Source organism: Dysidea avara, chromosome 4, assembly GCF_963678975.1.
Source record: "Dysidea avara chromosome 4, odDysAvar1.4, whole genome shotgun sequence".
NCBI lineage: Eukaryota > Metazoa > Porifera > Demospongiae > Dictyoceratida > Dysideidae > Dysidea > Dysidea avara.
The window spans coordinates 46,752,327-46,767,492 of record NC_089275.1 but is presented as its reverse complement, the minus strand read 5'-3'; the positions used below and the strand labels follow the sequence as shown (position 1 = coordinate 46,767,492).

Below are 15,166 nucleotides of genomic sequence, written 5' to 3'. Positions count from 1 at the left end.
ATGCCTATCTTCATGGACACATCAACACAGCATTTTAAAAATGTGTATGCATCACTACTTTTACCTACACTATTGTATGCAAGATGACTAACCTTACTTTAAGTGAATGCTAGCTAGCTATATTGGTCTTCTTATTCCTTACTAAATCTCTGTATGTGTCTTAACGCCAGACTAGGAAGAAACCTGATTTAAAGCACGAGGCACTTTTAGTGTAGTATCACGTGATGACTATGACCTACCAGTGCCACTAGAGTTGTCAGCCTGGAAACAAAAAAGAAAACAATTGCTGACTGAACTGGTGAACAAGTACTCCATACCGTTTGAACTATCACTAAGTAGTATCTAAACTGCTAGGTAGGTGCTAATGCCTAGGCTACCTCGCCTCTATTCTCTGATCCAAGTTTTGACCACACTGATATTTACACAGGTTAATCCAAAATTTTACTTGTCCATCCCACTATAGTGGAAGAGCTAAATACCAATTCTTGTCCTTCTCTCCTTGTACAATGCTGCACGTTTTCTTTTGTAATCACATGATGGTGCTTCTATTTATTGCCTCCTATTATTTGTACACAATCGAGTTACTTGTAGGGAAATTCCTTGGATAACCCCATCTCTGTCCATTGACTAGTTGGAAGAAAAATGTTGGCAAAAATAATAGTTTTTTTTTTTTAAAGAGAGAGAGACATCTTGTATTGTTAAGACAAAATACAACTTAAGTATAGGGGTCTAGACTCATGGGTACCATGCACTGGGTGGACAGTGCAGGAGCCCTGGCAATACTTACATTATTAAATTACAATACAAAAACAATAATTATAGCATGCAGAAAAGTTCAGTTTAGGCAAACTGATAGACCCCAGTCCAGGGAGGCTCTAGAATTAAAATTCCTGTATGAGCAGGAGACAGCAATGCGAGCAGCCTGATCTTATAGTCTCCTTTGCCACTTCACAAGCATTGGCTACTTGGGCAATCGTGTCTGGCATAAAATGGCCTAAACAACCAATTTCGATGGAAATGAGATTAACAGATAAGCCAGAAAGCTGAAGGTCATATTGTAAACAGCTATATCGGTCTTCCTTCCTAGCTCTAGCAGCCAAAAGATGTTGCTGGATATTGGTGGGAATAGTTAGCTCAAACAAACAGATGGAATTATTGGAAACTAAAACCAAGTCAGGTCTGCTAAGGGTGGAGGAAAGATCGGTTTGAATGGTGTTGGGAGGGCAGACACTAGCAAGATATCCTGGAAGGTCAGCATAATATAGTTTAATACTGTCAGGTGAGTGCTGTTGGAGTCCATGAACGAGAACCTGTAGGACTGAATCATGTCTCCAGGTATACCTGCCTTGATCAAGAGCAATAGGACATCCAGTCAGGATATGGTTTGTTGTGGGCTGGGAAGCTTGACAAAGGGCACATTTAGGGCTAGTAATGATGTTCCACCTAGCCAGGTCCATAGGAGTTGGTAGAGTATCACAACCAGCATGTAGCAAGGACAGCTGTTTCTTGGGGAGGCCATACATCAATCTCTTCCATAAAGGACAAGCGTGCTCCAGAGGGACAATGTCTAAAGATTTATTCTGAACAGTTAATGTCTCGAACTTTGATTCCCAATAATCAACATGAGTATGACATAAATCATGATGTGCATGGTTCTTGAATGTAGCAGAGTGAACGTTGGCAACTGAAGCCTTAGCAGCAGATAGAGAGTTAAGGACAGTTGGAGAGACATCTGGACTGTTGGCTAGTACTGTGTAAGTTATGCTATCTATCTTGTACAATATCTAACTTAAATCCAGCCCACGTCTTTAGTTACTCTGGGTGGCTGATGGTGGGGGCAAAGTAGTCTGATGCCAGGGCAATTGCCTACGCCACTGCTATTAATGGGAAGGTTATAAATTATTTATGGTTTGGTATATATACAAATGCAAACCAAACTTTATGTATAGATTATTCTTGTTTTAGAGACTGAATATTTACAGTATTATATATATATATATATTATATGTCACTTGAATATTTTATCAGTGTAATTTAATTTTGAGGTAGCTGCCAAGAGCAAAATGAAACATCGGAGATTTCTCTCACAATTATTGATAGCTATAGGTAGTCATGCAAATTGTTAGGGACCCGCCGATTATGCTCATTATTTTATCTATTATGCTATGCTGCACTGCTCAAAAATTTACCTATTTTGCTTAAATTAATGTTCGATATTTACCTATTAATGTATTACACTCAAATTATGTTTAATATTTTATACCTCATGCAGTTCCCATGTTTTTCTAATAATTTTGCACTTTATGGGAAAACAGTAAGTGGCTGAAGCACAGACTGTAAATCCTTTCCAGTCAAAATACATGTCACAGAAAAGATCGATATACTCTAATAGAACAGTCAGCTACCTGATTATTTTATTAGAGTTACTGACTGTTCTATTAGAGTATAACGATCTTTTATTGTGATGACCGGATCTTGGAAAATCTACCTTTTGGGCACAAGCAAACTTTTTGGGAAAACTCAAATGAAAATTTCATCATTTTTTAAAATAATTTTTTTTTGCATATTTGGATAAAGCAACTATTAAACCTTCTTACTGTGAAGTTTCATACCATAGCTTCTTTTTCCTAGGAGATATGGATGATTATATCAGACCATGTAGTAATTTCACATGTGTGGGATAACTTAAAAATTGGGTGATTTGTTCAGCTGCTGGAATGGCTAAAACTTAGTCTTAGACAATGTTACATGGCAGAAAAGTATCAAGAATGCTTCATTAAACTATCAGAAATGTCTTTTAAAGTCTTTCAGATGGTAAGAATGGAATTATTGGTAAACAAAGTGATTTATCACCATTTGTCACCCTTAATCACACACAGAACTCAATACATTGCCATAACAGTTAGCTTATAATCTACAGGACAGAAAATTGTCCATATCTCAGGAATGCTTAAAGATATTAAGCTGAAATTTTAACACAAGATAAATGAGCACCCAAGACCTCATTTAAGCTATAAAACAGAAAATTTACCAATGTGCCAAAAAGGTAGGTTTTCCAAGGTCAGGTCACAATATCATGTATTTGATAAGCAAGTGTTCTGCCTATTATGCTAGCATTATGCTCAATGCTTTCAGGCACCTATTGTGCTTATTATTATGCCAGCATAATCTGTGGGTCCCTACAAATTGTAGTTTAGGAGTTTGTTGCTGGTATAAATATTGTGGTTTGTGTGGGGCTGTGTTGAATGCCCCATAAATCCATCCCTGTGACCAAGGTTGCAATTAACTTTCCAGGTACAAAGCCATTGCAGCTAATATATATATACTTCATTCTGCCATGTTAATCCAGGACCATTGGCATACATCAAACCTATTATTCCTATTGGTTACCAGTAAACCTTGAATGCAATGTTTATCTTTCATTATTGAATGTATAGCATTCAAGTTGGGTTGTATTGTACTTTATATCATGCTCCCCACTTTATTGGTCAACGTTTGAAGCAACAATTGAAATACAGCACGCAACCACTCTAGTAGAGATCACAGTGAACATAAGAACTTATAAAATCTCAGACTCCCAGAATCCAATCTAATCTGCAGTATGCTACAAATCCCACTTTGTAACTTACTCTGCCAAAGTTGGCCCCTTACACTTTAACCTGCTCCACGCATGCTCTCTAACTGTTGTAAATGTTTAAAGTATGTATATATGAAAAAGTAATTGATTAAAGTACAGGTATATAGTATCACACTCAACTTATAATGTATGTAAGCACTGTTTCCAAATTATATGTACAGTAACTTCAGGAGCCATTGATTCTTGATAAGTATGCTCTCCATGTCTTTATCCACTTTGCTGCCCTTTGAATGTGCTTAATTTGAAAGACAAACAATAAATGCACCCATGAAAGGAATCCCAGTAGTAGTATGGTGGAGTTTACCAGTGCAGGTGATATATGCTTTTCAAAATCATCTCGTATATCTTCACACTTTGGATCGTAACCAAGTAGGTTACATACAGAATAATTGAACACGTCATGAATGAGATCATCAGCCTTATTGGTAATGACAGTTAAGGTTGTAAGTGCCATTACTGTAAACAAAACAACATAGCTGAGTATCAATAGTATTTTAATTTGAGGAACACTGAATCTGATGTTGCAAAAGCTTTTCCCTTTCTCTTTGCTGAATATACCATAAGTCTGTAAAGAGTAGCAAACATTGGTGCATGTGAATTATTTGTACTTATGTACTAACATTACTTCCTGGTATTGTATTTGCAGTAAAGTTACACAAATGCTAATAATTGAGGTAAGAAAGAGGAAAGTGATGTGAAGCTTAAGCTATAAAGAAAAGATCCAGTTTTCAAATCCAGGCACTGGTAATATTGTGATTAATGTCAATTGTTAATAAGTGTATTGAAATTCACTTCATTGTAGCTTGATTTTTGGCATATACACAACTTTATAACCCTGACTTGAAGGCTGGTATAGGCCACACTATGTGACCAAATTTCGTAAAATCACCCATATGGATGTATTTGACGCATTAAATTTTAGCTTCTAAAGAGAGCATTCAAGTATCAATTTGTAGCAAGTTATGGGCGAAATAAACTGTTAATACCTTGCATTACTAGAAAATTTTTGGAAACTGATTTCTGATAGTAATAGCACTGTGCTATAGTTATGAAAATTCTAATTGTTTTATGTATAGATGGCGGAGACGAGGGGGGGGGGCTACCCCTACTCCCCCCCCCACTTTTAGGAGACAAAGTTTGCAAAAAAAGGTTGAGATACTCTAATAGAACAGTCAAGATCTAGATACTCTAATATATATTTTGGTCTCCAACTTACAGCTGGCTGGCCCCCTCACTCTTTGGCCTGCTCCACCGCCCCTGGTTTTAGGTGTGACAATATGGGTGATTTTCCAATTTCCAGTCACATAATATATACTGTATAATTATTAGTAGTGTAGCTACCATTAAAGCCACCAAGCTTTGGTAAATGTTGAGAAGTTGAGGGATAATTTGGGACAGCAAAAGTTTGAGACACTCTAATAGAACAATGAATACTTCAGAGCAATCAGGTTTGCCTCAGTTTCTTTTTCTGGCTACACTATAGTTAGGCTGAGTAGTGTTATTATTGCTCATACATAGCTGTAGCTAGCTGTGTACAGAGTTATAATTATATACTGTATTATATAGTCAATCATTGCAAACAGCTGTGCATATTTCAGCAGCATTAATATTATTTTCATTTTGAAAATTTTCATGTAAAATACTTTCGATATACTGGATTTTACATGAATGACTGCTTTATTAGAGTATTTTAATCTTTAGCAAAAAAAGTTTCATGCAAGCATACAAATCAAGACGTGTCGTGCGGCCCAAGAAGCCGGTGCGCCACACCGTGGGTATATTGACAGGAAGAAAGAAAATGTCATTTTCACACCTTTGTATCTTGGTGATCCCTTATCCGATTGGAACCAAATTCGCTACAGAGTTTCCCGCCAGCCAGGGGAGTCTACATACCAAATGTGAAGGAAATCGCTCCAGCCATCTCCGAGATACAAGCTATATACCAAAATTTCGATTTTTTTCTTCATTTTTTTGACACTTGCAAAAGTTGCTATAAAATGCAAACGCATACTCCGATCGCCTTGAAATTTGGCACACAGAAAGGGAGTCCAAAGGCAAATTCTAGAATCAAATTTGGTGCAAATTTGATTCAATTTAATTGAACACTTAGCCGTTCAACAAGGCAAGGCTTTTCGCCACCTTGTTGAATGGCTGAGTGTTCAATTATACCGTTATAATGCCAAAATGATTTTACGTTTTTGGGCACTTCACCCCCACTCTGAAGATGATTGGTTGCAGGGTTGTTCAGTGGAGGAGGATGGGGATTTGCCCCAAGATGTTGTCGAGGGAGATGACAGTCAGCCCTGTGCCAATGTGAGTGAACAAAGTTGGACAAAAGTATCATCTGGCCTCTGCAGGGACAACACAGTGTCTGATAATAACTTTCCTTCTGCATTTCCTGTCACCAACAGGTTTTCATTGCTCTCTGTTGAATATGCTTCATTGGATCCCGAAGATGCAGTTCCTCAAGATGTTGGTATTGAAGGTTCACACATTCAGTTCCCTTTTGCATCATCTCAAGGAGCTGTTACGACTGAGAACATTGGGCCAACTGATGTTGAGTTGCTTGAGGAGGCCATTGCTGCTGTTGCAGAGCAGAAGACTTCACATTTCGTAACTTCAGCACCCCCAGATACTGTGAACTCTCCTTTAGTTGTTGCTGATGGAATTGCTTCTGAACCTCTGTGTGATAGGTAACCACATGATTGAGGCACTCTAGTTATCAAGCTCACTACCCATTAGAATTGCCCCTTTATCATCTGCCCACAGTTAGTTGTAGACCTTCAGCACTTTCTGGACTAGATCTATCTGTTGACGAACTGACTTCTGACTTTAATGCTACACACTATCCTAATGATTACCATCCATTCATCTCTCATTTAACCCGCTAGTACCTACCAGTTCCCACTTTTCCCCCTTTACCCTGTATTCATCCTTCCCCACTATGCCCAGCGTCTCCCTTCCAACTTGACCGTATCAAGACACATGGTAGTGTGTCGTGCGGCCCAAGAAGCTGGCGCACCACACCGTGAGTATATAGAGGAGTTTCATCGCGTGATCAAAATCACGTGTTCAACCGGAAAATGCCATTTTGGTGCACAAGTTTTGAGCACTGCTGATTGTTGTTTTAAGACGTGAAGTTTGTTTAGTGGCCTATGCCATGGTTGTCTACTTACGCTGAGAATCTGCACAGTGATGCCAAGGCTTACTATGAAGAAAAGCTGGCGATGATCAGTGGGAAGGATACTTTTCTGCCAGGAAGTGTTGGCGAGATTGTTGACTGCTTTCCTGATGTTGACTCATCTGACCTGGTGTCTTACTTAGTTTTACAAACAAACCATATAACAGCCAAGCAATATAAGGCTCGTAAAGGGTTTGAAGCATATAACCAGTCTGTATGCGGATGGGTAAAGGAGGTGTGCACTCGTAAAGTTTGTGAAAAATACCTGGTTACTGCTCGAGTAAGTGCTTTAAGTTAAGCCTACACAAAGTAGCTATATACCTGTTGTTACTCTTAGCTATATTGTGTCTTGATTTTGTATCTGTAGGTTTGACATTCACAAAAACTAAGTGAGACACCACTTAGTTGTTGGACAGTGGCAGAACAGAGTGGAGAGATATTGTGCGCCCACTGTAATTGTATGGCAGGCCTGGGTGAGACCTGCACACACATTGCAGCTGTTTTTTTCTATGTGGAAGCTGTTGTGAGAATAGAGGGTTCCAAGACATGTACCCAATCACGATGTGCGTGGATTATTCCATCCTAGATGAAGTAAATTGATCATCAACCAATCAGAAAAATTGATTTCACTTCTGCTTCTGGAAAGAAACGGAAGATTGATGAAATCTTACAAGGAACAGTAGAAGAATGTGAAGAGCCTCCAGAAGAGATAGTTTCTGATGAAAGTGTTAAAAACTGTACACCATCAACTGAAGAAGAGTTGAGTCAGCTTTTTTATAATATAAGTCTTGCTAACACAAAGCCATCAGTTTTATCACTGGTTGATCATTACTCAGATAATTATGTGCCGAAATCCTTGCAGAAAACATTTCCAAAGCCATTGAAGAGTCTTCATGACCCATCATTTATCCACTTAAAGTGTCATGAGTTGATGGAAGTGTGTAAAGCTACTTCATTGGATTTCACTCCGGAGATGTCAGAATCAGTCGAAAAGGAAACCAGATCACAGTACAAGTCAACTTTATGGTACAAATACAGAGCTGGCAGAGTTACATTATGCTGTTTGAAATCAGTGTGCCATACCGACTCAACCAACCCAGCACAGAGCTTGATAAAATCCATATGTTACCCCAAGGAACTTGCATTTACAAGTAAACAAACTGATTGGGGTCAAAAGCAAGAGAAAAGTTCCCGAGAGCTGTACATAAAATTAAGCATGCCACAGCATGACAATCTAGTTGTGTCAGACAGTGGGTTAGTGATTAATCCACAGTGGCCATACATTGGAGCATCTCCAGATGGCATTGTGGAATGCATGTGTCATGGTAAATGTGTATTGGAAATTAAATGCTCTTATTCTTATTGTGGTGAAACTGTGCTGTCTGCTACCTTAAATGATACTAACTTCTGTCTAAAGAGAGATGATGATGGTGCACTACATCTTGATCCTGGATACTCATACTATTATCAAGTTCAGACTCAGATGTTTGTCTGCGGTGTTGAATACTGTGACTTCTGTCTTTGCACTTTTCCCAAAGAGGAGGGATCTTTGCCACATATCGAATGCATCAAAAAGAATGAAGAATTCTAGGAAACCTGTTTGCTTAAGGCTAGTAATTTTTTTTCGTTCATGCCTGTTGCCAGAGCTGTTAGGGAATTGGTATACCCGACCTATAATTACATCCTCAAGTGCTCCTGATGATTCAATGGACTGTACTGCTGCATCAACTTCAGAAAGTAATGTTGCTTGATTTCTTTTCACAGTATACATGCATGGCACTTCTGTTGCATAATCATTCAAATGGCACAACTGAGTTACACATGTTTGTCAGTGCACAGTAAATCCGCACAATATGATCAATGCTTGGAGTGTCTTCACCTTTCTGAGTATTACAGAATGTGATGGGTATTGTACTCTGCAGAACTGGAAATTTTTGCTTAACAAGTCCTATGACTTGCTGACATGTATACGAACATTTGCTATGCTCCTTGTTTCTTCTACCTCTATAGCTGTCAGCTGGGTTTTCCCCTTGGTGAAAGCAGGATATGCAGTTTGGCTTGCACAATCCCTACAGATTCTCCAATGTAAAATCCTCGATCTGCAAGTACAACATCGCCTGGTAGTAGTTTCTGCAGTAAGCCACTGTGCTCAGTGAGATGTTTATCGTTCACTCATCCACCCCAACAATCAGATACAAAAGACACAACACCTTGAGGTGTAATGCCAAGAAGTACCTTGGCTGTGTTGTGGTGTTTATAGTTAGACCATGTGGCTGCCCTTGCCAACAAATTTGAGGGTCTTTCAATAAAAACTTCAAAACAGTCAATGATGACAGCTACTTTGGACCCAAAGGATGTTTTGAAGCATTCTGGCATAGTTTTTCTCAAAGCTTTCCTGTCTGGCCAGAAAATTAAACCTGACAGTCGCATGTCCATCCTTTTCAGCCACTTCAAAATTACTCTTGATATTGTGGCCAGAGAAACATTAAAACGATAGGCAAGATCTTCGTTTTGCACATTTGTCCTCAACTTGACTAGCAGACACATGAATTCTTGAAAGTAAGTAAGCTTCGTGGCTCCTTTAAGTGGTAAACCTTTAGACACATGATCAAATACCGCCTTCACCAATTTAAAGTTTGGCAGCCCAGTGTAAAACTTCGTATATTCATCGCTCACAAAGCTTTTCTCACTGAAAGGTGCCGGATGATTATCCAACTGATTGGTCAGTCTTTCTATGGTAAGTTTGCACTGAGCTAATTCCTTCTGTAAATCATCAATCTTACTTGCACAACCACATGGACACTCACTGCTTTCTCTATGAGTCCCAACTTTAACGTATTGCATGCCAATCTGCACCTCTTCAGATGCAATCAATTCAGCTTCTTCGGAGACAATTTCATCAACTAGTTCTGACACTATTCCAGGTAGCTCATTTACCATTTCCTCAAAGACTTTCCTTTTCCTTCCTCTCTCTGCAGCCCCTTCATACCTCTTAACATTCTGAGTACTCACTTGGTCTCCCTTAGCCTGCTTTTTGTGACCCATGTTTTTTGTTGGCAGCCAATCTGGATTGTTGACATTGTAGAGATCAGCTGGTTGGCCAGACATGAAATGATGTGAACAAACTCTATAATCGTGTTCTTTTATTGAAGAAGGGTTTATGTCATCCCTGGAGACAGCCGCTAAATATCCAGCTAAACGCTTCTTTTGAAGTTCGAAATCCTTCTCCCCATAATAATCAGTCACTGCTGGAAATCGGTAGAAAGACACTTTGCTGTTAGAGGCATGGCCTTTAAGGGAAGCTCTCTTACTTTGCTTCGTACAACCAATCACTGCACATATAACCATACCGTTTACTGTGCACACCAAAATGGCGTTTTCCGGTTGAACACGTGATTTTGATCACGCGATGAAACTCCTCTATTAACAGGAAGAAAGTAAACGCGATTTTCACACCTTTGTAGCTCCGTGATTCCTTATCCGATTAAAAACCAAAGTAGTTACAGAAGTGCCGGCTAGGTAGGGGAGCCCACATTCCAAATTTGAAGAAAATCGCTCCAGCCATTTCCGAGATACAAGCAGCCAAAGTTTTGTTTTTTCTTCTTCTTTTCGTACACTTTGCAAAATCCGCCATAAAACACGAATTCATGCTCCAATCGGGATGAAATTTGGCACACTTAAAGGGCTCATTAAGGCGAATCTTTGTACCAAGTTTGGTAGGAATCCGATGAACATTCACGGAGTTATAATCGATTATTTGCATAAAATAAGGTCGAAGGTCTGTCACGCCCACAGGGTAAACCGCTTGAAGGAATGAGCTGAAAATTGCTATGTAGATGGAGTAACTATCGTCGGAGTGCCTTTTTGTAGTTTAAAAGGAGTCCAGTTAAAGACCATCGAGATATGACACAAAACCCAACCTGTGTCACAATTACGCGATTGATTTTTATGAATAAAAAACTATTAGTTTTTATGCCTACCAGGCAAACCGCTTAGAGCAGTGAGCTGAAAATCGGTGTGTAGCTGGAATAATTATCATAGAAAGTCCTTGCAGTAGTACAGAAGAATCGGATTACAAACCGCCGAGTTATGATTCCAAAGCCAACTACGTGTGGCATATGCGAGATCGAGATACTCTAATAATAATAATAATAATAATAATGCTTTACAGAATAATAATTCTGAGGGTCTACCAGTGACCTACACTGATAGCCTAACATACATTAAAAAAATAACTATACACTAACATCTACATACTTAGTTACAAGTGGTTAAAATTGTTAGATGCAGGATTCTTGGAACAACGGGAACAGGGACAAAGGTAATGGAAACAACAGGGTGAATTGTCAAAGTTAGCTAGGAAATGATTCCATAAAAATTTCTTCAATTTCTGTTTTATTACAGTTAGTGATTGTGTATGATCAATTATTGGCAAAGAGTTAATAAAACAGTCACCCTAATAGAGCATTCAGCTACGTTTATAACTTACTCCATTATAGAATTATATTACATTGCAAGTTATTCTGTAGGGAGTTCAGCTACAAACAGTTAATCTTATAGACAATTCAGCTACAAGCAAGTCACCCTGTAGAAAGTTCAGCTACAAATATGTTGCTGTAGAGATTCAGAACATTATAAGTCACACTGAAGAGAATTCAGCTATAAACAAGTCACCTTGTAGAGAGTTCAGCTACGACAATTCACTCTGTAGAGAATTCAGCTACAAACAAGTCACTGCGTAGAGGGTTCAGCTACAAAAAAACTGCCAAGTAGAGAGTTCAATCTAGATCAGCTACAAACAAGTTACTTTATGCAATGTTCAGCTACAAGTAAGTCACTCTGTAGAGAGTTCAGCTACAAACAAGTCACTCTGTAGTACAAACAAGTCACCATGTAGCTGGAGAGTTCAGCAACTAATCAAAAAAACCACTCTGTAAAGAGTTCAGCTATACAAACATGTTATAACTCTATAGAGAAAGTTATAACACTGTAGAGAGATCAGCTGAAACAAGTCACTGATCCAGTAGAGAGATCAGCTACAAGACATCACCTTATAGAGAGCTCAGTTACAAAGAAACCACCATGTAGAGAGTTCAGCTGCAAACAAATCACCCTGTAGAGAGTTTAGCTATGAACAGATCACCCTGTAGAGAGTTCAGCTAGAAAAAGTCATCCTGTAGAGAGATAAGCTAGAAGGGTCACCTTGAAGAAATCACCTTGTAGAGAGTTCAGCTACAAAGAAACCACCATGTAGAGAGTTCAGCTGCAAACAAATCATGTGTAGATAGTTCAGCCAGAAACAAGTTCACCCTGTAGAGAGATCAGCTAGAAACAAGTCACCTCGTAGAGAGAGCAGCTACAAAGAAACCATCCTGTAGAGAGTTCAATTACAAACAGATAACCCTATAGAGAGTTCAGCTAGAAACAAGTCACTGTGTAGAGAGATCAGCTAGAAACAAGTCACCCTGTAGAGAGATCAGCTACAAAGAAACCATCCTGTAGAGAGTTCAATTGCAAACAGAAAACCCTATAGAGAGTTCAGCTAGAAACAAGTCACCGTGTAGAGAGATCAGCTAGAAACAAGTCATCCAGAGATAAGCTAGAAACAAGCCACCCTGTAGGGAGATCAGCTAGAAACAAGTCACCCTATAGAGAGATCAGCTACAAAGAAACCATCCTGTAGGTGAATTCAATTACAAACAGATAATCCTATAGAGAATTCAGCTAGAAACAAGTCACCATGTAGAGAGATCAGCTAGAAACAAGTCATCCAGAGATCAGCTAGAAACAAGTCACCCTGTAGCTACAAAGAAACCATCCTGTAGAGAGTTCAGCTACAATCAAGTTACACTATAGAGAGATCAGCTAGAAGCAAATCATCTTGTAGAGAGTTCAGTTGCAAACAAATCACCCTGTAGAGAGTTCAGCTAGAAACAAATCACCCTGAAAAGAGTTCAGCTAAAAACAATGACAGTTTCAGCTACAGCTCAGTTATGTAAGAAGTCACCTTATTAACTACAGTATGTGATAATCATCATTCAATGTTAAATATACAAATATTTCATCAGACAAAAGCTATACACAAAATTACTTCCTTTATTCCACAATTCCTGCAGTAAAGAAAAAAAACAAATTAAAAGGAAGCATCAAAGTTATTTGGCCAGTTTTGTGGCTTGCAATACAAAAAGAAGTGATATCTATACCAAAACAGCCAAGCTGTAAAAAAGAGTGCGACCCCCAAAAAGGCCAAGGTGAAAAAAGATGTGAAATCTAAGGTGGCAGCCAAGAAATGGCTATGATGGTAGGCAAAAATTTTAATTACGACAATTCAGGTGAATTTGTGTTGCCTCCTTCACTAGGATTCGACACCAAATTCACCTGAATTGTCGTAATTAAAATCTTTTCCATCACAGCCATTTCTTGGCTGCCACCTTGGATTTCACATCTTTTTTCACCTTGGCCTTTTTGGGGCCGCACTCTTTTTTTTACAGCTTGGCTGTTTTGGTTTAGATAATTAGTATAATTATTGTTTTAGCTTACATGTGTATGCTGTAATTAATTTGGTGCAAATCCGATGAATGGTTTGGGGAGTTATGACCGATTATTCGCGTAAAACAAGATTGATTTGTTGTCACGCCTACAGGGTAAACCGCTACATGGAGGGTAAACCGCTACATGGAATGAGTTGAAAATTGCTATGTAGATGGAGTAGCCATCGTAGGAGTGCCTTTTGGTGGTTTGAAAGGAATCGAGATAAAGGAGATATGACACAAAACCCAACCTGTGTCACAATTTTGCAATCGATCTTTATGAATTAAAAAGTATTAGTTTTTACGTCTACTAGGCAAACCGCTTAGAGCAATGAGCTGTATAATATTGTGTACTTTGTATAGGGCACTGCTGAAAAGCAGTTCTTAGAACTGATGTAGTCTCCCTTCAAATCATTAAATCATTACATTAAATCATTAAATCATGCTGAAAATCGGCGTATAGTTGGAATAATCTTTTTAGAAAGTCCTTGCAGTAGTACAGAAGAATCGGATTACAAACCACTGAGTTATGATTTGAAAGCCAACTCCCATGTAGCAAATGCGAGATCGAGATACTCTAATAGAACAGTCACCCTAATAGAGCATTCAGCTAATTTATTTACTCCATTATAGAATTCTATTACATTACAAGTTATTCTGTAGGGAGTTCAGCTGCAAACAGTTAATCTTATAGACAGTTCAACAAGAAGCAAGTCACCCTATAGAGAGTTCAGCTACAAATATATTGCTGTAGTGATTCAGAACATTACAAATCACACTGAAGAGAGTTCAGCTATAAACAAGTCATGCACCCAGTAGAGAGTTCAGCTACAAACAATTCATGCTGTAGAAGTTCTGCTACAAACAAGTCTTCATGCAGAGAGTTTAACAACCAAAATCCACCATGTAAAGACTTCAGCTTTACTAACAAGTTACTCTGTACAGAGATCAGCTAGAAACAAGAGAGAGCTCAGCTAGAAAATGTCACCTTGTAGACAAACAAATCACACTATAGAGAAATCAGATAGAAGAAGCCACAGGATTCAGCTGTGAAGTGATCACCCTAGAGAGAGTTCAGCTAGAAAAAAATCACCTTGTAGAGAGTTCAGCTACAAAGAAACCATCCTGGAGAAAGATCAGCTAGAAACAAGTCACCTGTAGCAACATTAGCTACAAAGAAACCATTCTGTAGAGAGTTCAGCTACAAACAAATCACTCTGAAGAGAGTTTGGCTACAAAAATCACCCTGTAGAGTGTTCAGCTACAAACAAATCACCTTGTAGAGTGTACAACTAGACACAAGTCACCCAGTAGAGAGATCAGCTACAAGAAGTTACATTGTAGAGAGATCAGCTAGAAGAAATCACCTTGCAGAGAGTTCAGCTATAAAGAACCATCCTGTAGAGAGTTCAGCTACAAACAAATCACCCTGTAGAGAGTTCAGCTACAACCACATCAACCTGCATAGAGTTTGGCTACAAAGAAACCATCATGTAGAGAGTTCAGCTGCAAACAAATCACCCTGTAGAGAGTTCAGCTACAAACAAATCACCCTGTAGAGAGATCAGCTAGAAGAAATCACTTTGTAGAGAGTTCAGCTACAAAAAAACCACCCTGTAGAGAGTTCAACTGCAAACAAATCACCTTGTAGAGAGTTCAGCTATGAACAAGTCACCCTGTAGAGAGATCAGTTACAAAAAACCATCCTGTAGAGTGTTCAGCTACAAACAAGTTGCCCTATAGAGAGATCAGTGAGAAACAAATCATCTTGTAGAGAGCTCAGCTACAAACAAATCACCCTGTAGAGAGTTCAGCTAC

At 38.8% G+C, this 15,166-nt stretch overlaps 1 protein-coding gene across 2 annotated transcripts in view; it reads right to left on the bottom strand.

Moving 5' to 3' along the window:
• Window positions 1–3,683: 3,683 nt before the first annotated feature.
• The window catches only part of LOC136254272 (uncharacterized), an 83,130-nt gene continuing 71,647 nt past the window's right edge, over window positions 3,684–15,166 (bottom strand). For both annotated transcript variants that reach the window (XM_066046939.1, XM_066046938.1), the window contains exon 7: window positions 3,684–4,202. In XM_066046939.1, the coding sequence (XP_065903011.1) occupies window positions 3,804–4,202 (399 nt within the window). In that variant the 3' untranslated portion in view covers window positions 3,684–3,803. The remainder of the gene's footprint in view (window positions 4,203–15,166) is intronic.